Below are 25,785 nucleotides of genomic sequence, written 5' to 3'. Positions count from 1 at the left end.
TTGCTTTTGTCTTCTTGAAAGCAAGAACAGTTCTTGTTTGCAACCTTTTTCCTTTTATTTCATTTGGCTTGTCTGAAGCACACTGACCAGATGAGAGTCTATATTCCTTTAGGCAAATAATTGGATCTATTCTTGCTAAATGGATTTTGCTGGCAGAAATAAAGAGTGGGGCCGCTTCCTGTAATTGCAAAACCCAAAAGGTCTGAAAACCAAAAATTCTGTGTAACTCTTTTGGGAGCAAAACCTGAACTCTCATATTACTTATAGTCCTATTTTATCCTGCTTCGTATGATTATCCACCCATTTTTCTGCAGAAATGTGTTATTAGAGTGCTGACCAGACCCACTTGAAGTGTTATGTAATATGACCAGTATATACCCTTTGTTATTGTTTAGTTGCTAAGTAGTGTCTGACTCTTTTGCAACCCCATGGGATCCATAGAAGCCCACAAGGCTCCTATGTCCATGGAATTCTTCAGGCAAGAATTCTGAAATGGGTTGCCATTTCCTTCCCCAAGGGATCTTCCTGACCCAGGGATCGTACCTGGGTCTCCCTCACTGTAGGCTGAGTCTTTACTGTCTGAGCCACCAGGGAAGCCCCTATACCCTTTGTTGCTGCTGCTGCTAAGTCACTTCAGTCGTGTCCGACTCTGTGTGACCCCATAGATGGAAGCCCACAAGGCTCCCCCGTCCCTGGGATTCTCCAGGCAAGAACACTGGAGTGGGGTGCCATTTCCTTCTCCAATGTGTGAAAGTGAAAAGTGAAAGTGAAGTTGCTCAGTCGTGTCCGACCCTTAGCGACCCCACAGACTGCAGCCTACCAGGCTCCTCCATCCATGGGATTTTCTAGGCAAGAGTACTGGAGTGGCCTTTGTTAGGTTTTCAAAAATTCAGAACTAGACTGGGTTCTGAAACATTTGGCCCCAAGGTTTCAAATAATGTACTCTGGATGTACTGTGAACGTGTGGTGTTAAACTCACTTGCTGAACAAGATAACTCCTCTCTGTTCAGACTGATAACTCTGTCTGCAAACTGACCTCTAATATTGAGAACCAGCTATCCTCACGTTGTAAAACCAAAATGATTAAAATTCTTTAAGACAGTTCTGTTCACAGTACCTACTGCAACAGTAAGATAAGGGACAATTCTCAAATACCAACTTTAAGAGTTCATAAATGCAAGACAACATCTTGCGCCACCCGCTCACTACCAAATATTGGAATGAGGTGGAGCAGTGAGCTTCCTGCTACTGCAAATCCTGATACCAGCAAGTAGGAAACATGAAGCTCTCACCATTCACAATCTCATGTCCAAAAAACATCTTCACTCCTGGGACACTTAGACCAGTCTCCACATTCTTCACTGTTATAGAAAACAATTCATTTGATTAATAAAAAGTAATAGTCCTTAAAACTGTAAGAAAATATAATACTTCTCAAAATTGCCCAAATCTGAATTTTATAAAAATCACCAAATTATCTTCCCCAAGGAATAAAGAGTCAAAGCTAAAATTTAGTTAAGTTACAAAGCTATAACCTTTAAACAAGTAGTATAAAGAACAGAGGGAACCCCAGAACGATCAAAGATACACTGAAAGGGCAGTAGTAATACACCAAATTTAAACTTCTGCCAAGAATATCCAAAGGCCTCTGAGCTAAGGACTATCTATTTATTATATTTCTACTGATTTTTATTCCACCTAACTCCAGAAAAAAATTTAAGGCATCTGACTGCTTCTAGAGCCCACACCCTTTTCATGCTACATGCTTGAACTATGAATTGTCAGAGACAACAGCCCAACTCCTGGCCCACTTACAGGTTTTTCTGTGAGTAGGTAAAGGATTTAGAAGTTTAGATGTCATGTTTACAACAGTGTCATATTTTTCTAGATGGAAATGCTCACAGCATCTGTATATCTCCACATCTCTCAGCAACTGAAAACAATGGAGTTTCACTCTCACTAGTCCACTGAATATATTCTTTGCTGTTGTTGCTGTTCAGTCACTAAGTCATGTCTGACTCTTTGCAACCCCACTGATTGTAGCACACCACGCTTTCCTGTTCTTCACTATCTCCCAGAGTTTGCTCAAATTCACGTCCATTGAGTTGGTGATTTGATTTAGGTCATATCTGAATGGTCTAGTGGTTTTCCCTACATTCTTCAATTTAAGTCTGAATTTGGCAATAAAGAGTTCATGATCTGAGCCACAGTCAGCTCCTGGTCTTGTTTTTACTAACTGTATAGAGCTTCTCCATCATCGGCTGCAAAGAATATAATCAATCTGATTTCGGTGTTGACCATCTGGTGATGTCCATGTGTAGAGGCTTCTCTTATGTTGTTCAAAGAGGGTGTTTGCTATGACCAGTGCGTTCTCTTGGCAAAACTCTATTAGCCTTTGCCCTGCTTCATTCCATGCTCTAAGGCCACATTTGCCTGTTAATCCAGATGTCTTTTGACTTTTGCATTCCAGTCCCCTATAATGAAAAGGACAACTTTTTTGGGTGTTAGTCCTAGAAGGTCTTGTAGGTCTTCATAGAACCGTTCAACTTTGGCTTCTTCAGCGTTACTGGTTGGGGCATAGGCTTGGATTACTGTGATATTAAATGGTTTGCCTTGGAAATGAACAGAGATCATTCTGTCGTTTTTGAGATTGCATCCAAGTACTGCATTTCAGACTCTTTTGTTGACCATGATGGCTACTCCATTTCTTCTAAGGGATTCCTACCCACAGTAGTAGATATAATGGTCATCTGAGTTAAATTCACCCATTCCAGTCCATTTTAGTTCACTGATTCCTAGAATGTCTACATTCACTCTTCCCATCTCCTGTTTGACCACTTCCAATTTGCCTTGATTCATGGACCTAACATTCCAGGTTCTTATGCAGTATTGCTCTTTACAGCATCAGACCTTGCTTCTATCACCAGTCACATCCACAACTGGGTATTGTTTTTGCTTTGGCTCCGGCCCTTCATTCTTTCTGGAGTTATTTCTCCACTGATCTCCAGCAGCATACTGGGCACCTACCGACCTGGGGAATGCCTCATTCAGTATCCTATCATGGAAAACAACAGAAATGCAAAAAACCAAAATGGCTGTCTGAGGAGGCCTTACAAATAGCTGTGAAAAGAAGAGAAGCGAAAAGCAAAGGAGAAAAGGAAAGATATAAGCATATGAATGCAGAGTTCCAAAGAATTGCAAGGAGAGATAAGAAAGCCTTCCTCAGTGATCAATGCAAAGAAATAGAGGAAAACAACAGAACAGGAAAGACAAGAGATCTCGTCAAGAAAATTAGAGATACCAAGGGTCACCGACTTGATGGACATGAGTTTGAGTGAACTCTGGGATTTGGTGATGGACAGGGAGGCCTGGCGTGCTGTGATTCATGGGGTCGCAAAGAGTCGGACATGACTGAGTGACTGAACTGAACTGAACTGAACTGAAGGGAACATTTCATGCAAAGATGGGCTCGATAAAGGATAGAAATGATATGGACCTAACAGTAGCAGAAGATATTAAGAAGAGGTGGCAAGAATACACAGAAGAACTGTACAAAAAAGATCTTCATGACCAAGATAATCACGATGGTGTGATCATTCACCTAGAGCCAGACATCTTGGAATGTGAAGTCAAGTGGGCCTTAGAAAGCATCACTATGAACAAAGCTAGTGGAGGTGATGAATTTCAGTTAAGCTATTTCAAAACCTGAAAGATGATGCTGTGAAAGTGCTGCACTCAATATGTCAGCAAATTTGGAAAACTCAGCAGTGGCCACAGGACTGAAAAAGGTCAGTTTTCATTCCAATCCCATAGAAAGGCAATGCCAAAGAATGCTCAAACTAACACACAATTGCACTCATCTCACACGCTAGTAAAGTCATGTTCAAAATTCTCCAAGCCAGGCTTCAGCAATATGTGAACTGTAAACTTCCAGATGTTCAAGCTGGTTTTAGAAAAGGCAGAGGCACTAGAGATCAAATTGCTAACATCTGCTGGATCATGGAAAAAGCAAGAGAGTTCCAGAAAAACATCTATTTCTGCTTTATTGACTATGCCAAAGCCTTTGACTGTGTGGATCACAATAAACTGTGGAACATTCTGAAAGAGATGGGAATACCAGACCACCTGACCTGCCTCTTGAGAAACCTGTATGCAGGTCAGGAAGCAACAGTCAGAACTGGACATGGAACAACAGACTGGTCCCAAATAGGAAAAGGAGTACGACAAGGCTGTATATTGTCCCCCTGCTTATTTAACTTATATGCAGAGTACATCATGAGGATCGCTGGGCTGGAAGAAGCACAAGCTGGAATCAAGGTTGCCGGGAGAAATATCTATAACCTCAGATATGCAGATGACACCACCCTTGTGGCAGAAAGTGAAGAGGAACTAAAAAGCCTCTTGATGAAAGTGAAAGAGGAGAGTGAAAAAGTTGGCTTGAAGCTCAACATTCAGAAAACCAAGATCATGGCAACTGGTCCCATCACTTAATGGAAAATAGATGGGGAAACAGTGGAAACAGTGGCAGACTTTATTTTTTTGGGCTCCAAGATCACTGCAGATACTGATTGCAGCCATGAAATTAAAAGACGCTTGCTCCTTGGAAGGAAAGTTATGACCAACCTAGATAGCATATTAAAAAGCAGAGACATTACTTTGCTAACCAAGGTCCGTCTAGTCAAGGCTATGGTTTTTCCAGTGGTCAGGTATGGATGTGAGAGTTGGACTGTGAAGAAAGCTGATTGCTGAAGAATTGATGCTTTTTAACTGTGGTGTTGGAGAAGACTCTTGAGAGTCCCTTAGACTGCAAGGAGATCCAACCAGTCCATTCTAAAGGAAATCAGTCCTGGGTGTTCACTGGAAGGACTGATGCTAAAGCTGAAACTCCAATACTTTGGCCACCTCATGCGAAGAGTTGACTCACTGGAAAAGACTCTGATGCTGGGAGGGATTGGGGGCAGGAGGAGAAGGGGACGACGGAGAATGAGATGGCTGGATGGCATCACTGACTCAGTGGACATGAGTTTGAGTGAACTCCGGGAGTTGGTGATGGACAGGGAGGCCTGGTGTGCCGTGATTCATGGGGTCACAAAGAGTCGGACACGGCTGAGTGACTAAACTGAAATGAACTGAACTGAACTGAGTTTGTGATACTATTTAACCTTCTCATCCTCTGCTGCCCTCTTCTCCTTTTGTCTTTAACCTTCCTCAGCAGCAGGGTCTTTTCCAATGACTCTGCTCTTCACAACAGGTAGCCAAAGTATAGGAGTTTCAGCTTCAGTATCAGTCCTTCCAATGAATATTCAGGGTTGATTTCCTTTAGGACTGACTGATTTGATCTCTGTGCAGTACAAACTCTGCAGACTCCCAAAAGGCTTCTCCAGCACAATTCAAAAGCATCAATTCTTTGATGCTCAGCCTTCTTTATGGTCCAATTCTCACATCTGTACATGACTACAGGAAAAACCATAGCTTTGACTATACAGACTGTCTAGGTTTGTCACAGCTTTCCTTCCAAGAAGCAAGTATCTTTTAATTTCATTGCTGCAGTCACCATCTGCAATGATTCTGGAGTCCAAGAAAACAAACTCTGTCATTGCTTGCACTTTTTCCCTATCTATTTGCCATGAAGTGATGGGACAGATGCCACAATCTTAAGTTTTTTGAATGCTGAGTTTTAAGCCAGCTTTTTCACTCTCCTCTTTTACCCTCATCAGGAGGTTCTTCAATTACTCTTCACTTTCTTCCATTAGAGTGGTATTATCTGTATATCTGAGGTTGTTGGTATTTCTCCTGGCAATCTTGATTCCAGATTATGATTCATCCAGTCTTGGATTTAACATGATGTACTCTAGAAAGCTGATCACTGAAGAATTGATGCTTTTGAACTGTGGTGTTGGAGAAGACTCTTGAGAGTCCCTTGGACTGCAAGGAGATCCAACCAGTCCATTCAAAAGGAAATCAGTCCTGGGTGTTCACTGGAACAGCTAAAGCTGAAACTCCAATACTTTGGCCACCTCATGCGAAGAGTTGACTCACTGGAAAAGACTCTGATGCTGGGAGGGATTGGGGGCAGGAGGAGAAGGGGACGACAGAGGATGAGATGGCTGGATGGCATCACCGACTCAATGGACATGAGTTTGAGTGAACTCAGGGAGTTGGTGATGGACAGGGAGGCCTGGCGTGCTGTGATTCATGAGGTTGCGGAGAGTCGGACACGACTGAGCGACTGGACTGACTGACTCTGCATATAAGTTAAATAAACAGAGTGACAATATACAGCCTTGTCATACTCCTTTCCCAACTTTTAACCAGTCCGTTGTTCCATGTAAAGTTCTGACTGTTGTTTCTTGATCTGCATACAGGTTTCTCAGAAGACAGGTAACTAATGTCTGATACTGGTTGTCTGATATTTCCATCTCTAAGTGTTTTCCACAGTTTGCTGTGATCCACACAGTCAAAGGCTTTATTATAGTCAATGAAGCAACTGTTTATTTTTTGGAATTCCTTTGCTTCTTCTATGATTCAACAAAAGTTGGCAATTTGATCTCTTGTTCCTCTGCCTTTTCTAAACCCAGCCTGTACATGTGGAAGTTCTCAGTTCACGTACTGCTAAAGCCTAGTTTGAAGGATTTTGAGCATAACCTTACTAGCGTGCAAAACGAGCACAACTGTATGGTAGTTTCAACATCCTTTGGCACTGCCCTTCTTTGGGATTGGAATGAAAACTGACTTTTTCCTGTCCTGTGGCCACTACTAAATTTTCCAAACTTGCTGACATAGTGAGTGCAGCACTTCAGCAGCAACATCTTTTAGGATTTTAAATAGCTAAGCTTGAATATATCCTGAGGTCAAAGATCACCAACTGCCTATTTGTAAAATCCCCCGGAAGTTTACTATCTTATACTTGGCTCCCATGCATTCTTTGACAATACTGTCTGTTCTCTACTTTCTTGACTTACAAGACATTCTTAGTGTTTATGTCCTTTCCAGAGTCATCATACTAAGCACCTAAACAAGGCATCATGCCAATTAATTGCCTATGTTTAATTATCCAGTAACATAATGAGCGGAGAAGGCAATGGCACCCCACTCCAGTACTCTTGCCTGGAAAATCCCAGGGATGGAGGAGCCTGGTAGGCTGCAGTCCATGGGGTCACAAAGAGTCGGACACAACTGAGCGACTTCACTTTCATGCATTGGAGAAGGAAATGGCAACCCACTCCCATGTTCTTGCCTGGAGCATCCCAGGGACAGGGGAGCCTGGTGGGCTGCCATCTATGGGGTCCCACAGAGTCGGACACGACTGAAACGACTTAGCAGCAGCAGCAGCAGCAACATAATGAGACAGGCATTTCATTATCTTCATTATGGAGGAATCTGAGGCTCAGAAAGGTTGAATAACTTGCTCAAGGTCACACTACTAGTAAAAGAGTCAGGATTCAAACCCAGGCCTCAGTGATTTTAATATACATCTTATAACCAGCATTCCAGCGTCTCCCTGATTTGCTCCTTCTGGTCTCCTCAGCTGCCTCTACCACCACCGCTTGCAGCTTACACACTGACAGTCCCTAAGGTTATGTTCTTCAACCTTCTACCTTCTCCTTGAGTGATCATGCTGCTGCTGCTGCTAAGTCGCTTCAATGGTGTCTGACACTGTGCGACCCATAGACGTCAGCCCATCAGGCTCTGCTGTCCCTGGGATTCTTCAGGTAAGAACACTGGAGTGGGTTGCCATTTCCTTCTCCAATGCATGAAAGTGAAAAGTGAAAGTGAAGTCGCTCAGTCGTGTCCGACTCTTAGCGACCCCATAGACCGCAGCCTACCAGGCTCCTCCACCCATGGGATTTTCCAGCAAGAGTACTGGAGTGGGTTGCCATTGCCTTCTCCATGAGTGATCATATCCACTCCCTAATCATCCTAATCCCTCATTTCTCCAATATGGATTATTTCTCTGAGGTCCACTCGAATTTTCAACTAATGGCAGACTTACTGCAAGGTTTTTCAAACTGATCATTATCTTCTTGCAGTAACCAACAAACCTGTTCCTCTTCCCATTTCTATCAATAACAGTATTATATGTCAAATCTCAGTCATAAATGTAGGAGTCATTTTCCTTTGCTCTTTGACTATCTAATTGATTACTAAATTACTAATCCCCTCTCTTAAACATTTCTAGAATCTGTCTTCTCCATTCGTTCACAAGATTAAGCTCTGACTCCCATTACTTCCTCTTTACTGGGTCCCTTGATTGCCTGAATAGTTCCCTGTCTATTCTCCTTGTCTCTTGTTTCTCCCTACTTCAAAGTTTCCTTCACACTGCTATCATAGTGATGTCACTCCCTGCTTTACCCAAATAGTACATAAAATAAGTAAATCAGTTCAATTCATTCATTTAGTCATGTCCAACTCTTTGCAACCCCATGGACTGCAGCACACCAGGCTTCCCTGTCCACCACCAACTCCTGGAGCTTGCTCAAATTCATGCCCATCGAGTCAGTGATGCCATCCAACCATCTCATCCTCTGTTGTCCCCTTTTCCTGCCTTCAACCTTTCCCAGATTCAGGGTCTTTTCCAAGGAGTCAGTTCTTCGCATCTGGTGGCCAAAAGATTGGAGTTTCAGCTTTAGCATCAGTCACTCCAATGAATATTCAGGACTGATTTCCTTTAGGATGGACTGGTTGGAACTCCTTGCAGTCCAAGGGACTCTCAAGAGTCTTCTCCAACACCACAGTACAAAAGCATCAATTCTTCAGTGCTCATCTTTCTTTATGGTACAACTCTCACGTCCATACATGACTACTGTAAAAACCATAGCTTTAAGTAAATAACTATAAAGAAATACATTCAACTTCCTCAGGAATATTTTTTGCATTTCCGTGGACAGACAGACTAGTAATGTGTAAGTGAATTTCAGTAAATAACCTAGCCTTGAGTTTTTAAGAAATGCAAATGTGTATTTTTTCTCAGCATTTGTTAGTATTATAGGCAAAGAGTGATATTTTATTCTGGCATGTTTTAAAAAACTATTCCTGAGGAAGTTGAATGTATTTCTTTATACTTATTTACTTAAAGCTATGGTTTTTACAGTAGTCATGTATGGATGTGAGAGTTGTACCATAAAGAAAGCTGAGCACTGAAGAATTGATGCTTCTGTACTGTGGTATTGGAGAAGACTCTTAAGAGTCCCTTGGAGCAAAGTAAAAACACATAACCTTTTGAAAAACTTTTTAGAAACATACATCAGAAACATTTAAAATATCTGTAACTGTCACCCAGTATTTTCACTTCTAGGAACTCTATTCCTAAGATAATAATTATAAAATATAAAAAATATCAAAATGTATTTTATAATTATAATTTATTATAACTCATAATTATAAAATATGCAATTGTATTTTAATTGTAATTTACTATAATTTATAACTATAAAATATTTAAAAATTTTTTGTTTTTAAGCTTTTTGTTTTAAAATGTTTAGCCATTAAACTGAAGTTTCAAATAACATAAGAAAATGTTACACTGTTAACTAAAAAAAATGCATATATGATACAGCCAATTTCTTATGTCAACTACAATAAAACTATGTAATTAAACACTAGGGAGAAATATACCAAAAATTTCATCAGAATTGAACACTCTGTTGAACGAGCATGTGGCATTTACTGACTGTTATCTACTTAGTGCCATTTATTCAGGCTACCAATGTGCTCATTCTCCCCAGACAGCAGTGTCTATTAAATTTCCAAGACATCTCTTTAAGATGAGAAACAACACCCTACCCTATTTTTCCTCTTCCTCCTGTGTTTAACTCCACCAGCTACTACCATATGCCCTTGAGATTTGAAGCCACATGGTGAAGATGATACTGCTGCTGCTGCTGCTAAGTCACTTCAGTAGTGTCCGACTCTGTGCGACCCTACCGCTGTCCCTGGGATTCTCCAGGCAAGAACACTGGAGTGGGTTGCCATTTCCTTCTCCAATGCGTGAAAGTGAAGTCTCTCAGTCGTGTCTGACTAGTAGCGACCCCATGGACTGTAGTCTACCAGGCTCCTCCATCCATGGGATTTTCTAGGCAAGAGAAAGATAAAGAACAACTCTGGGGAGAGTCACAGTAGCTCTGAGATACCTGCCTTCTTTTACATGATTTGTTTAGGCCACTAGAAGTGAATCTGTTTCTAGCAGCTGAGCACGGATCCTAACTGATACAGCATTAAAAATTTCAGGCAAGTAATTTGAAAATCTATATGACTCCCATTGAAAAGATATTTCAGATTGTTCCTCTTTGCTTTCAGAAGTTCCAAATGTTATGACATGTGAGGTCCTTCTGATCTGCCCCATGCTTATTTCTCTTCTCCAGCCTTATCTCTCACCACATCCTCACACTGAAATTTACTTAGATTTTCCTTTGGGATTTTTTTGGCTGCACCATAAGGCATGAAGATTCTCAGTTCTTTGACCAGGGATAGAACCACTGTCTTGGGCAGTGGAAGTGAGGAGTCTTCACCACCGGACCTCAGGCAAGCCCCATACTTAATGTTTTCTGAATGCACCATGTTTTCAGTTCTCTACTTTCGCATATGCTGCTACTTCTCCCTGAAACAATGGTTCTCTCAAAGTGTGTTCCCCAGCACAGAATCAGCATCACCTGGGAACTTTGGAAACACAAATTCTTGAACCCCATTTAAGACCATAAGCATCAGAAACTCTTTGAGGGGGTGGGAGGCATCAATCTGTGTTTGAACAAGTCTTTCAAGTGATTCTGAAATATAGATGAAGTCTGAGAACCATTGGCTTAAAACAACCTTCCCCGATTTTCCCAACCAGCTAACTCTTGTGAAGTTACATCTAATTCCAAACACAGTTCCGACATCAATTCCTCCTTTGGGAAGCCGTCCCCACTGTCTCAGATCTAAATTAGAAACTTTGTGTTTCCATAGCATCCTGTGTGTCCTTCTATCAGAGGATATCACACTGCATTATATCTTTCTACTTGTTTATCTGTCTCCTTACTAGTCTAGTTTTTTCAAAGACAGAGACCACATTATTCTCATCCATATCCCTGGTACTCAGCACTGTACCTGGGATATAAAACTCAATAAATGATTACCAAGTGAAATAGTATTGCAAAAACCTGATATAGTCCCACCCTAGCCTACAAAAGTTTAATAATATGGCTTAACAATAATACTAATCTCTCAAATGTCATTTACACATTTCAATTGTGAACTTGAAACTTACTACTCTAACAGGAGTACAACTACTCTAACAAGTCAATATTCTAACCGAATAAAAACTCTACATTGAGGCTTCAAGGTGAACACATGGAAGAGGCTAAAAGGGTGGTATGCTTAGAGACAGTAGAAACTCTGAGCCCGTTCCCACAAACCTTCCCCTATAAATCTCCTCCATCTGGCTGTTCCTGAATTATATCCTTCATAAAGGAACTGGAATTGAAACTGGAAGGTGTAAAGGCTACACCATGACCGTGAGGGTAACAAGTGATCACTGAAGTGGCCAAGTAGGAGCACAAGATGCCTTATCTCTCCTGGAATCTTTCAGCCACTGCACTATTCCTCAGCAGTCTACCAATGGGCTTCTTTGTGTCCCAAAATTAGACCCTTACTGTCTTTGAAATTCGTCGGTTGAAGCCAAAAGCAATTCTATCTAATACAGTGTTCATTTTTAACTTCAAGGTTCATATGGAGAGAAATTAAAAGATGTGCTCAATTAAAAAAAAACCTAAATACTGAAGTTTTCCACTATCATGTCAATTGAAGTACAGAGGTGGACAAGCCAGCATATACAGTCATATTGCTCCGTTAGGGAAAATAACATTCTAATCTTCCTCCCACCTTTCCCCTAAAATAGGAATAATGCCACTCTTTCAGTTGCTAAGAGAGCCCAGAATCATCACCCAAACACACTTATTAGTCTCCTAAAAGGCAGGAGATTATGAGAAATAAAATGAGACCTTTCTTCAGAACAACAATCTTGTCAGGGTCCACATGCTGCAGCACTCCTTCAAAAATGCCACAAACTAATGTGAGTCTCACTCTTCTCCACAAAATCTGGTTGAGGAAATGGTAGTCACTGCTGAGATCCATGCTATTTGATTCCAAAAGGAGTCTTCAAATAATCTTCTTTAATATCTAAACCCTTGAAAATAAAAGAGATCTATGATTTTTTAAATATTTTGGGAGAAATGAGGTTATTTTTCCTTTCCTCATACTTGGGACAAGAAAAATAAAAATATTTGAGTAATTCTGCTTATTGTTTAGAATTATAATGAGAAAAAGATCATTGCAAGTATCAACTCTAACTTATACAAGGGAAACTTAAAACTATAAGACTTCAGGCAAAGAGGGTTTGGTTTCTTTGTCTATAAAATGGCCTAATATCACCTATCCTTCCTCAGCTAAATGGAGCAAGAAGAACATTTAGAGGCCTTTCAATAGCATATACATACACTATTTTAACATCAGCCAAAAAAACTAAAAGCTCAAATGAAAAAAATGATATTGGCAAACACTTGACAACACATGTTGCAATGAATTGTTTATCCAGAAATATCCAGGATGAAATCTCTTCTGGATATAACTTCTTCTAGATTAATAACATTTCCAGAGTTCCACACTGTTAACAACCAAAGAATAAGTGAGTTAGAATTATCACAACTTTTGCATTACCAATCCAATTGCCATGTCACTCTGAGGGTCATCCACCCCACCCTAGCCACAGCTCAGGGACTGGGCTGCTGTAATGTAACCAACCAGTCATGTGCAGCCTGACAGATTAAACCGCCACATGCCACACAATGGTTTTGTAAAATTAAACTGTTTTTGTAAAAATGATGTATGCTCATTATAAAAAGGATAGCAATGCAGAAATGCACAAAGAAAAAACTTTATCTTGCAGAAATAACTATCATTTACAGCAGATACTTACATTCCTTAGTGTAATACTGTAATTTAAAAGATGAATTCTTTTTTTAAAAAAGATCTTTTAGAACAATCCTGTTATTTGGATGTCTTTGTATTTTGAACCTCAGCTAAGTGTTCCTCCACAGTGGTTTAAATTTAAAAGCGGCTTGCCTTCATCACACTTGGAATAGTCAACTAGTGAATTTTGCAACTTAGTTTAACTACAAAACATTGACCAAATAACTAAGGCCCAATTCATCTAGGAAGAAGGTGAGAAGTTACATAGTGTTTTTAACCAGATAAATAACTTACACTTTAATATTTTAAGGTCTAGCAAGTGTTTTCACAACTGTTATTTGTTGCCCACAACAACTGCCTAATTTACATATGTAGAAACTGAGACTTAAATTAAGATTTAAGACACCTGTCCAAGGTTATACAGCTAGAAGTTGGTGCAACCTGAACTAAAACCAGGCCCCTAGTGGAGATGAGTGCAGCACCCAGTGTTACAATTCCAGAGGGAACACAGAAGAAGTCACCAGAGTGCCTGGAAAATTCATTCTTCCTTGTTCCAGTCAATCCAACAAGCAAAAGGGGAATTTTTACAGAAATAAAAGAGAATATAAAAATGGAAAAACCAGCCCTTACTAGAGATAAAAATTAACTTATATTTTTAAAAGATACATAAGAAATAAGTTTGTGAGATGCTTGGGGGAAAAGGAAAATTAAGAAATGTTAAAGTAAATCAGAAAAACATTAACAAAAAGCAAAGAAAGCTCCACTGAGGACAACTGCAAAAGGTAAGATTCAAGATTAGTAAGGAGCAAGGTCAGGATCCAGACATGGGCTTCATGGCACACTCAGAAAACGGACACTCAAGTGGCTGACAACACAGACTTTTCTACCGTACTTATATTCTCAAGATAAAAAGAAGCTCATGTGGCCGAGACGGGCATATGCAACATGTCACCCTCTGCTTATGAAGGCAGACATCATAAAGTCAGAGGAGAGCAAGTCTTTAATCATGAAAACAACTCACTAAAACTAGAACCTCCGTAACCTAAGTTGACTACCAGACCGCTAAGACAGTCTTCTAGGGCTTAGGTACTAAGTGAGATCTGTCAGAAGTGAAACCAGTTTGGTACAAAGTAACGGGCGGCGAAGGGGTGTAAAGGCATTGAAGCCACAGCAAATGAACTGGTTCTCCTGAGAAGGTGTACTAATTTGACAGGTGGTTTTAAACGTTTTCAAGAAAACAAAAATATGCCATAAGAACAAAATGCAAATTTCCTCATTTTTAAGGCAAGATAAATTTAAACGGCGCCATACGTTAGAAAGTCTGTCCTCCGCCGTTAGGTTTTTTTTTTTTCCTCCAACGGAAATTTGGGAAATTTGTGCCTATTTCAGCCAAATGGTGAATTTCTCGAGCTTCAGTCTTGAACTGAAAAGAGAAGGACTGCTTTTAAGAAAGAAATCTCGGCAAGTTCCAAACCCTCGGTAGCAGTTACCAGAGGGCAATCCCGAAAACAACTAGAGAAAAGTCAGCGCAGCTCCGCCGCTGACACTGGAGCCGACGCAAGCCGGCTGTTTCCGAGGAGCCAATCGGCGCGCGGCCCGAGACTGGCTCGCGAGCGCCCCCCGCGGCTTGGAGGAGAGAGAGCCTCCAGGAAAAAATGAAGAGGGGCAACGCCACTCCCAGCATGCAGTTCCCAGGAGACACACCCTAGCGTTCCACCAAGCCACGTTTTGCCTCTGTTTTTGTTTCTCTCCGCAATCCATACTAACTGTAGGGTGGGATTTCTAGTGTTAGAGTTCTGTGAGAAAGAGGTTGCCACAGGTCAGTGTGTTGTAAAACAGTGGGTCAATGGCGTTGCCCTTTTAGTTGCGGGCGCTAGGGCCAGCGTGGCATTGCCCCTTTAAGACCGGTGGCATCATGGTTCCGGGGGCGTGGTCCGCTTTTAGTTAGACCCGGCCGGGCGCCGGGCTAATTCATTCGGGGCTGGAGCTAGGAACGTCGACGTCGGCTCGGGCGCTGAGCGCAGCCTCACTCCCAATTGGCTGGGCCTCTGGCCTGCCCATCGCCGCGCACCACCCCTGGGTTCCCTTCCCAGTCCGCAGTAGAAACACTGCCCTCTCCCTTCTTTGACCCCGGCCCTTCCTCCCCTTCGTCCCTCCCTCTTACCGCCGCTGTCGCTTCAGGCGCCCCCGCTCCCAGCAGAGCTCCCGGCTTGGTGATGGGGTCCCGGGCCTCCACGTTACTGCGGGACGAAGAGCTCGAGGAGATCAAGAAGGAAACTGGCTGTGAGTTCGGGTAGCGGGTGGGAACGCGGCCGGGCGCCTCCGGCTGGCCTCAGGACCGAGGGCGGCTGTCGCTGACATCTGGAGCTGGGGTGCCGAGAGGTTGGGGGTTCCTAGGCATCCTCCAGTGCTGGAGCTTCGGGGATGATGGAGGACCTGTTCTTACAGCTAAGGCTACCCGCGGTGGGACTCTGGCTCTTGTGCGGCTCCCTTTCTCATCAAAGACCGGAGTCACGATCACCAGTAAATCACTGATCCCGCTCTTTTCTCCGTCCCCTGCTCTTGAAAGTCCCCGAACTCTTTTCCTTTGTCTTTCCTCGTACCAAACTTAAACTCAGGAACTCTGGATAGGTCCTGTAGAAAACATTGTCTTCTTTCCTGTGACGTTTCTACTCAAGGATTTAAAACCACTGACAATATGGGAAATCAGACAAATTCTTGCCGCAACTGGAAAAATAAATCCAGAATGTGAGATCGTGTAGTAAGGTTTTGGAAGACGTGAACTGGTGGTGGAACACTGTAAAGAATCAGGGGTCTGAGAGTATGAGACTTCTTTCATTCTGAGCTTGCGGAGAAAAAGTGCAGATGTTGTGACTACCAGTTTTTTATTTACACTGAGGATGCTGGCTGTCCTAATTTCGCATATATTGATTTCTACTATGCTGATGTATTTCATGCAGTCGCCATGGAAATTGGATGTGTTCCAAAAATCTCAGTGAATTTGTAGAGGAACCGATTTTTATAGTCTTAATCTCTTCCTGTGAATCTGAAAGGGGCAACAGGGTTTTGTGAATTCATAAACCCTGTAAAACACCATGGTACATTTGTGTAGCCCTTGATAATGGATACAATATTTTCTCAGTAATCCATTATGACTCTTTTATTTTACATGAGTTATGTAAGCATCTGGGCTCTGAGTCTTCATAATTTCTGTTTTTGATAATGAGATGGCCACAAAGTAACTCAGTGATTCATTTGCAGATAATATTGAGTGCTGGGGGAACCTCAGAATCACTCAGGCAAGGGTGACCTGAGATCAATTAAATAAATACTGTCCCATGCTTTCTGATAGAGCAGCTTTCTAGAATCTTCAAGTTGGAAGGGATATTATCTAGCCTCATCCCTTGTCAGATTGGTTTACTGTTTTCAGCATCTCCTAACTTACAGTCGTTAAGCCTCTCTATAAAGATTTTAAGGAGCTCACCACCTACCAATGAAGACAAGAAAGTAGGTAGATGTTTATAATGTGCAGTACTTGTTTAGCCACTTGACCTTGTGGTCATTTTATTACTTACTCTGATTCCAAGAGTAGAAACATAGACGGTTTGGATTCAGCAAGCATTTTATTACATCTTGTGGCTATGACCTCTGGCCACACTTGTAAACATAAGAACTACTTTAGGTCTAAGGTGACACCAGAGTTAAAGCATTCTTTCTTAAAATAAAGAGTCACAGAATGAGGGAGTATAAACCAGAGTGCTGGTGGGAAAAAGCTGTTTTTCCCTCAAGAGGAAGGAAGCAGTAATCCCATTCTGGTTTTATTACATTTGACCAAGTGAAAGTGGCATCAATTGCCTTAGTACTCTAGGTTTTTTTCACTGTGTGACTGTGAGAATGGAGTACTCCTGCAGAGCTATTTTCCTACTTGCCAAAAAGAGAATCAAGCCTGAGGGAGAGTCTCAGCCACACCAGGACAAATGAACATATTGAGCCAGAAAGCGTAATGAAACAAGCATTTATTGAATTTTTGCAATGTCTATACTCAGTACGGGGAGAAGGAAATGGCAACCTACTCCAGTATTCTTGCCTTGAGAATCCTGTGGACAGAGGAGCTTGGAGGGCTGCTGTCCATAGGGTCGCACAGAGTTGGACACGACTGAAGCAACTTAGCAAGTATGCATACATTGGAGAAGGAAATGGCAACCCACTCCAGTGTTCTTGCCTGGAGAATCCCAGGGACAGAGGAGCCTGGTGGGCTGCCATCTATGGGGTCGCACAGAGTTGGACACGACTGAAGCAACTTAGCAGCTGCAGCAGCATACTCAGTATGATACTGGGTATTCAAAATAGGTAGTGACAAAAGATGCCCACAACCAGGTCATGGAGATAAACCCACAAGATTTAGGATTAGCATCAAACATAAGATACCTGAAATTGTGTAGCAACCCTTCCAGAAACTCAGGGAACAGTCATTGTGAGCTGGCCTTGAGGAGGATAGGAATTGGGCCATGATATATGCATCAATGGATTAGATTTGGATAAATTAAGCTAGAGCATTTTGAGTGGCTTCCAGTCATCTCCCCTGACCTGCTACGCTGTCATTCTTCTGCTTTGGGAGTTGAGCTGTCAGTTTATCCAGTTAGAGACCATCAGCAGAATTGATTTTTAAAGCAGGAATCTTAGCATGATGCAAAAGGTTTAGAAGAATATAAACAGCAAACACCTGAGGGTGGGGTGGAGTGATGAAATTAGCCTGATTTTCCTCTGCTTCTTGTTCTATAAAGAGTTTGGGGAACTGTTATTCCAAAACACTTCAAATTAAGAACAAGTAAGACATTTCACTGCTCCCTTTGCCAGAAGAAAATGTACCATAAATAAGTAAAATTGACTTTATATGCAGTATGAAAACCTTGTATTTGTAAGTCTAAATTGGTTAGAATTCATATATGACTGGGGTTCCCTGGTGGCTCAGACGGTAAAGCGTCTGCCCGCAATTCGGGAGACCCGGGTTCGATCCCTGGGTCGGGAAGATCCCCTGGAGAAGGAAATGGCAACCCACTCCAGTACTCTTGCCTAGAAAATTCCATGGATGGAGGAGTCTGGTGGGCTACAGTCCATGGGGTCGCAAAGAGTCGGACACGACTGAGCGACTTTTCACTCACTCACTCATATATGACTAGTTTATCTGGTATTTGAAATGTAATCTCTTAAATATTTAGAAAAGAACTTCTAAGTAAGAATTCCTTGTACACCTTTAGTTTCATCATCTGTAAATGAGAATAAAAATAGTACCTATTTTATAGAATTCCTAGTGAGGATTAAATGAGAAAAATTAGGTAAACTACTTAGAATAGTGTCTGGGTATGTAATAAGCACCAGGTGTTAGCTATTTTCATTTTGAACTGTAGGTAACAATCATTGCGAAAACACCATTAGCATATTGCTAGTTATAAAAACCATGTCTAGTACATAATTGGAGAGGTGACAGTATTTTACACTTTTCCTGTTTTCAGGGGACGTTGGACTAGGAATCAGATTTTTCCAATTTTAAGAAATAAAACTTTGGAAGGAGTAGAAATCCTGATATGTCCAAGAGTTTTAAAAAAACACTGTCTAAAAACATGAGTTGGCATAAAAATTTGCTATATTGTCTTAGTTCTGTTACCTTCTTTCACACTTCAGCATTTCCACAAATTAAAGTCATTTGAGTAAAAGCTGTCACTAGGGGAAAGGTCACAGTGTCTTGGGAGTTTCTGAAATCTCCACCCTTAGTTCACTTAACTATATGCAATAACCTGGCTGTGAATTACTTAAAACCTTTACAACAAAAAATAGCCACATAATCCTTGAGGAACAATTCACGCCAACTGAGTAGTGATAAATTCCAATTGATTTATTTTTAGTCTCTGTCACGTGATATGGCAAAGGTGCTGAACAGGTTTGGGAAGTAAGTTCTACAAGCCAGTGAAGTTCTGTTTGTTTGAAAGGGTGTTAGTGATGATGGCAGTAGTGTGTATTTCTCTGTAATTGTAACAAAGAGCACAAGCCTGGCAATGGCAACTGCTTGAGAATAATTTCCTGAACTAGAATTTAAGTGGAAGTTCAACTGAAGGCTGTTCCTGCCTCATGATACAGGACGCATTCATGGCCCTCAGCTGCCTTGCCATAGTGCCTGAGGGTTCTATCACTGCAGAAGACCCTGCTGCCTGCTGTCTCCTAGCTCCTATTGAAAGAGCATTGCACATATTACTAACGTTTTCAGCTGGTTTGGGATTAAGTAATTTGCAAAGCTCTGTACCTCCCCCACCCTACCCCCCACCTTTTTATGATGAAAAATTTCAAACATACAGAAAAGTTAAAATAGTATAATGAACATCCATATAAGTCAACATTTTAATTCAACAGTTGTTAACATTTTGCTATATTTGTCTTTGTATGTGTGTGTGTGTGTGTATATATATATATGTATATATATTCTTTTTGATGAACCATTTTAAAGTTGCAGATAGCCAAACTTTTCACCCCTTAAGCCTTAAGCATGTATTCCTGAGGACAGGGATTTGTTTCCTACATAACCACAATACTATTGTCACACCTAAGAAAGTTTGACTCTGGCTAGGAAGACTGAGGAATGTGGGTGTTAGGGAGACTTTTCATTATGTACACTTTTTGTACTATTTTTACCATGTGGATAGATTGTTTTCTCAAATTAAAAAAAAAACCTAGTATAAAAAGAAATACAATTTGAATGTGCTCATTGTTAAAGAAAAGTAACTTGAAGTATAATACTCTTAAGTATTAAAAACTGACCCCGTGGGCTAAATATTATGAAGTTATTAAAAAGCACTCCAAAGCAATATAGAAAAATTATGAATTAGTAAATGAAAAATAAGTTATTATAACTATGTAAAGTGCACAAGTGACATATTGGGTAATATATGAAGACATGAAAACAGTGGCATTGATATTGTAAACAAATTTTGTCTTTTCAAAAAATCTTTTGAGAAAGTTAGTCATTCCTGAACCAACTTATGAAAACTAAAAAACACTTTAGTTCTAGAGCAACATTTGAGGCATGAGGCCAAAGCCTGTTCAGGTTCCTGAAGAAGACGGTTGTGGCTGGCAGAATCAAGAGAAAGGTGGAGATTAATTAGAACAGCAGTAAAATTGTACCTGCAGGCTCACAGTAAAAGAATAGTGATGCTAATAGCTAACCTGGCATGCTTACCAGACCTTGGCCAAGCACTTTTCTCTCCTGGACTTACTTAGCTCACTGCACAGCCCCATTCACTCAGCCCTCGTTGGTGAGCTGTGGTGCCATGATTGGAATCAGAATCTGTCAGCCTGACTCTCAGAGGAGTGTTTACTGAGCTGCACACACCTGCCTGTCGGGCAGAAATGTCCCCACCTGCTTCCTCAGTGTCTGGGCTCCTGCTGGCTCTGCCCTGGCGGGTGGTTCTGCCTCCTCCTCTGCTCCCTGCTGTCCTTGAGAGCTAGTACAGAACAGAGCCCAGGCTGGCTTGAAACCTGAGGCTGAAGAATTTACTGCTTGGCCCGGTGTGTCCTCTCATACTAGCTTTGGGCCACTCACTTCCTGTTTCTCCTGTGTGTGCCCGTGTTAATTTTGTCCCATTGTTCCCAAAACTGCGAGTGGATTTTTGTTGCATGAGCTGGGGGAGGAGGACAACTATCTGAACTCCCTGAGCCACCCCTTTACCCCTGAAGGTACAGCCTAGGACAAAGTCCACACTTGTCACACCCTTTTTGGCTTTGTCTTTTCTCCTTTGATAACTATATTTTCCCCTCCTATCTACAGTCTACCACGAGAATTTCCCAGAAATTCCTTTTTGCATTTTCAAAGTTTCATTGTCTACCTGTGGTTAGTGCCTCATTTTAATTGTCAGCTTGTACCTGAGTTAGTGCAAAATGAGGAACAAAGTAACTTCCTTGTAGATGTCATCTGAAGATAGCACAGCCATTTTACAGATTGCCTAATTTTCTTTCTTGGATCCCATTCCTTTACTGGGAACTCAGTGGAGCTCATGCAGTTGCAGAGAAAGAGGCTGACCCAAGGCTGTAGTGATCTTTTACCCAAAGATCAGCCCTGAGGGAAAAGATAAAAGTCACTGATGCTTGAGGAAAAGTAAACTAGATTTTAAAAATACTGTTTCACATGCCCCAGTCCTTAATTCAGCACATGTTACCTACCCAGCTGTGCCAGTCTGAAACAACCAACTGATTTAATAGGGATGTGTTTTTGATCAAAGCTCAGGTTTTCTAAGTCAGGGTTCTGAAAGGTGAAAGTTTCACACTTTCCTTTTAAACTAAATTTAGCTTTGTTTTGTTAAATCTTAACCAACTGACATTTAACACAGTCTTAATTAAGCCTAGACTTCACTCCTGAGAGTCAATTTTGTTTACTCTTGATTTATTTTCTAACTTCGTTCATTCTTTCTACTTTGACACACTAGAGGTGAGTTAGTTGACACATCGCACCACTTTACTGATTTTGAAGCATTTAGTGGTAAGCTGGGACCAGAAGGGCAGCTGGTTTCCAAAGGGTCACTCACATTCAGGTTCAGTTTGAGCAGAGGACAACTTCTCCAACTGCGACTAATTCTGTGTTCTTCAGTTTCCCACAGTCAGATCACCCGCCTCTACAGCCGATTCACCAGCCTGGACAAAGGAGAGAATGGGACTCTCAGGTAGGCATTTCCTTTTTTTATTTCCTGCTAGTGGCTGAATAGCTGCTTTTATCCAGAGAGCTGACATCTGGCAGGCAGAGAGCAGGGACCATTTCTTCACGCATCTTTAAGTGTTATTGATCCACAAGGTACTTAAACAGAACAATAGATTTACATTTATCACTAGGTGCTTGCTGCTTTACCCCCACTCCCCTTAGTTTGATTGGCCATTACTCTGGTCCTGGACATGTACCTTCGGGAAGTTCAGCTCTCTCTGCTTGAATTTTCCCACAGCCCTTCCCCAAACATGTTAGCTTTCAGGAGGCTGATCCATAACAATCCAAGGTGGTCTCTAATTTCTCAACTCAACCAATCCCTAGGGTACCTCAGTTTATATGTATTAATGTTAGATAAGGTGGTCAATATATTTATCTAGAGCAGTGTTTCTCAACTAAGGGCTATTTTCCTGAGGGGCCAAATATCTGGAGACATTTTGGATTGTCACAACTGGGGAATGCTACTGATGTCTAGCGGGTCAAGGCCAGGAATGTTGCTGAACATCCTACAATGCACTGGACAATCCTTCCTAAATTTCAGTAGTGCCAAAGTTGAGAAACTGGTCTAGAGTGAGTATATGACTTCAGATTTACTGTAAAGCTCTGTCATTTTATATTTGTAAATGTCTTGTCATAGTCAAGTGAAATGTCTCCTGAGCACCACCTCCCAACCTAATTCTTAAGTAGCCTAACTCTTGTTACTGTGTCTTGTTACAGCTTTGATTGACTGATAGAACAAAGCTGTCTGCCTTTCTGGGTGGATGGCAAGAAATAATGTAGGCTTCTAGCACAGGTGTGGGTTAGCATAAGAGGGGAAAGAATATAGTTGCTAAGCCTTTGTGTATAATCCTCAGGCAGAAGAGCTTAAAAATCTATAGGGCCATGTTTGTTTAGAGCCATGTCTGGCTTCGCTGGAAGCTGGAGTTGACCACGATCATGTTGTCCAGTCATTAAAGTCAACGACTATGGAGTACCTATCATATGCAAAGACCACACTTGGTACTTTGTCTTTTTAATTTAATTTTACTTTTGAGGCAAAAGACACATACCATAAAATTTACCATTAAAAAGTGTGCTTTTTACTGGCATTAAACACATTCACAACACAGTTTAATACAGTCATGTATTACCGCATTCTAGTTCTAGAACATTTTCATCAGCTCAGATGGAAACCTCATACTCATTGAGTAGTCACTTCCCATTCCTCTTTCTATGGACATTTCATATAAGTGGAATCATAGAGTATGTGGCCTTTTATTCACTCACTCTTTCATTTTACATGGTGTTTTCAAAGTTCTTCCATAGTGTGTATCAGTACTTCTTTCCTTTTTATGGCTGAATAGTATTCCATCTGGGGTTTCTCTGGTGACTCAGTAGTAAAGACTCCACCTGCCAATGCAGGAAATTTGGATTTGATCCCTGGGTGGAGAAGGTCCCCTAGAGAAGGAAATAACAACCCCACTCCAGTATTCTTGCCTGGGAAATCCCATGGACAGAAGAGCCAGGTGAGTTATAGTCCATGAGATTGCAAAAGAGTTGGACAGGACTTAGCAACTAAATAGCACGAACAATATTCCATTGTATGCATAGACTGTATTTTGTTTGTTCATTCATCATCTGGTGGGGATTTGAGCTGTTAACATCTTTTGGCTATTATGAACATTTTTGTGTGGACTTATGTTTTAAGCATATAAACTTAAGCATATGTACTTGAGCATATACCTAGGAGTAGAATTATGGGTCCTATGATAATTTTATGCTTAATTTATTGAAGACCCACCAGACTATTTTCCACAACTCTATACTATTTTACATTCCCACCAGCAGTGAAATGCAAGTTCAAATTTCTCCTCATCAGCACTGTTTTTAATTTTTTTAATTGAAGGATATTTTCTTTATAGAATTTTGTGGTTTTCTGTCACACATCAACAAGAATTAGCCATAGGTACACCTATGTCCCCTCCCTCCCCAACCTCCCTCCCATCTCCCTCCCAATCCCACCCTTCTAGATTGTCGCAGAGCTTCTGTTTGAGTTCCCTTAGTCATACAGCAAGTTCTCATTGTCTATCTGTTTTACATATGGTAATGTAAGTTTCCATGTTATTCTCTCCATGCATCTTACCCTCTTCTCCCTCTGCCCATGTCTATAAGTCTATTCTCTATGTCTCTTTCTCCATTACTGCCCTGAAAATAAATTCATCGGTACCACCTTTCTAGATTCCATATATATGTGTTAATATAAGATATTTATATTTCTCTTCGTGACTTACTTCACTCTGTATAATAGGCTCTGGGTTTGTCCACCTCATTAGAACTGAGTGAAATGTGTTTCTATTTATGGCTGAGTAATATTCCATTGTGTATATGTATCACAGCTTCTTTATCCATTCTTCTGTTGATGGATATCTAAGTTGCTTACATGTTCCAGTTATTGTAAATAGTGCTGCAGTAAACATTGGGGTACATGTGGTTTTTCAGTTTTGGTTTCCTCAGGGTATATGCCTAGGAGGGGGATTGCTGGATCGTATGGTGGTTTTATTCCTAGCTTTTTAAGGAATCTCCATACTGTCTTTCATAGTGGCTGTATCAATTTACATTCCCACCAGCAATGCAAGAGGGTTCCCTTTTCTTCACACCCTGTCCAGCATTTATTGTTTGTAGACTTTTTGCTCATTAGCACTTATCGTCTCTCTTTTAATTTTAGTAGATGTGAGTGGTAGATCATTTTGGTTTTGATTGCACTTCCCTAGTGGCTAATGATGTTGAGCATCTTTGTGCTGCTTGACCATTTGTATGTCCTCTTTGGGGAAATGCGTATTCAAGTCCTTTGCCTGTTTTTCAACTGGAGTTTGTCTTTTTTGTTGTTAAGAGTTCTTCTTATATCTGAGATACCAGACACGATTTGCAAATATTTTCTCTTATTCTCTGAATTGTCTTTGCACTCTCTTTCTAGTGTTTTTTGAAACACATAGCTTTATTTATTTTGTTTTGTTTTTGTTTGTTTCCCCTTGTTTTATTTATTTTTTATTTTTTTACTTTACAATATTGTGTTGGTTTTGCCGTACATTGACATGAATCCGCCTCGGGTGTACATGTGTTCCCCATCTTGAACCCTCCTCCCACCTCCCTCCCCTTATCCTCCCTCTGGGTCATCCCAGTGCACCAGCCCCGAGCAACCTGTATCATGCATCGAACCTGGACTGGCGATTCGTTTCACATATGATAATATACATGTTTCAATGCCATTCTCCTAAATCATCCCACCCTCTCCCTCTCCCTCCGAGTCCAAAAGACTATACGTCTGTGTCTATTTTGCTGTCTCGCATACAGGGTTAGCTTTAAATTTTGAAGTCCAGCTTACCTAACTTTTCTTTTGGTGTGCGTGCTTTTGGTGTTGATTCTATGAAACTGTTGCCAAGTCCATGGTCATGAAGATTACCTCTATGTTTTCTTCTAAGAGTTTTATGATTTTAGTTCTTATATTTAGGTCTTTGATTCATTCTTCATCACACAATGTGGATTGTGAAATCTGAGTTCCTCTACCAGGATTTGGACCTGGCCCCTGGCAGTGAAAGGGCCAAGTCTTACCACTGGACCACCAAGAAACTCATTTTTGAGTTTCTTATGTGTATATATACACACACAATTTTTTGGTGTATTTACACCCAATGGGGAAAAAAAAGGACTCCCCTGGCAGAACAGTGGTTAAGACTCCTTGCTTCCACTGCAGGGGATGCAGGTTCAGTCCCTGGTGGGAGAACTAGATCACACATACTGTGCAGTGTGGGGAAAAAAAAAAACCCAAGCAAAGCAAAGTGTTGTGTGTGTGGCAATAGATAGAAATATAAGAGTCAAACCTTATTTTTGGACCTGTGAATATCTAGCTGTTCCAGCAACATTTGCTGAAGAGACTATATATATTTGTACTTGAAAAATAAATCAGACTAGAATATCTATATTTCCTTAAGCCCAAATACTTGAATAATTTACCTGAGTTTGGGATTACGTCTTCCTTATAAATTAAGATTTAACCATTAAATGAAGATACAGAATTCACATTAGTTTTGTATCCTTTTCTTTTTTCTAGAAAGTAGATGATTTGT

At 41.0% G+C, this 25,785-nt stretch overlaps 2 protein-coding genes across 3 annotated transcripts in view; one reads left to right on the top strand and one right to left on the bottom strand.

The window, feature by feature from the left end:
* Positions 1-14,440, bottom strand: part of EXD1 (exonuclease 3'-5' domain containing 1) — a 47,674-nt gene extending 33,234 nt beyond the window's left edge. The window contains exons 1-3 of one of the 2 annotated variants that reach the window (XM_055436915.2): positions 14,254-14,440; positions 11,976-12,160; positions 1,293-1,361 (exon numbers count right to left, since the gene is read on the bottom strand). In XM_055436915.2, coding sequence (XP_055292890.2) covers positions 1,293-1,361; positions 11,976-12,108 — 202 coding nt within the window. In that variant the 5' untranslated portion in view covers positions 12,109-12,160; positions 14,254-14,440. Of the gene's footprint in view, positions 1-1,292; positions 1,362-11,975; positions 12,161-14,253 lie in introns of those variants that run through there. The other variant, XM_055436918.2, reaches the window with a different exon arrangement.
* Positions 14,441-14,924: 484 nt separating this feature from the next.
* The window catches only part of CHP1 (calcineurin like EF-hand protein 1), a 36,721-nt gene continuing 25,860 nt past the window's right edge, over positions 14,925-25,785 (top strand). The window contains exons 1-2 of the mRNA XM_055436197.2: positions 14,925-15,225; positions 21,575-21,647. Of these exons, the coding sequence (XP_055292172.1) occupies positions 15,159-15,225; positions 21,575-21,647 (140 nt within the window). The 5' untranslated portion in view covers positions 14,925-15,158. The remainder of the gene's footprint in view (positions 15,226-21,574; positions 21,648-25,785) is intronic.

The sequence above is a fragment of the Moschus berezovskii genome, chromosome 9 (genome assembly GCF_049115385.1).
Source record: "Moschus berezovskii isolate FMDL1 chromosome 9, NW_MosBer_1.0, whole genome shotgun sequence".
Lineage (NCBI taxonomy): Eukaryota > Metazoa > Chordata > Mammalia > Artiodactyla > Moschidae > Moschus > Moschus berezovskii.
Note: the sequence above shows the minus strand (reverse complement) of the source record. Positions and strands in the feature narration are given on the sequence as shown.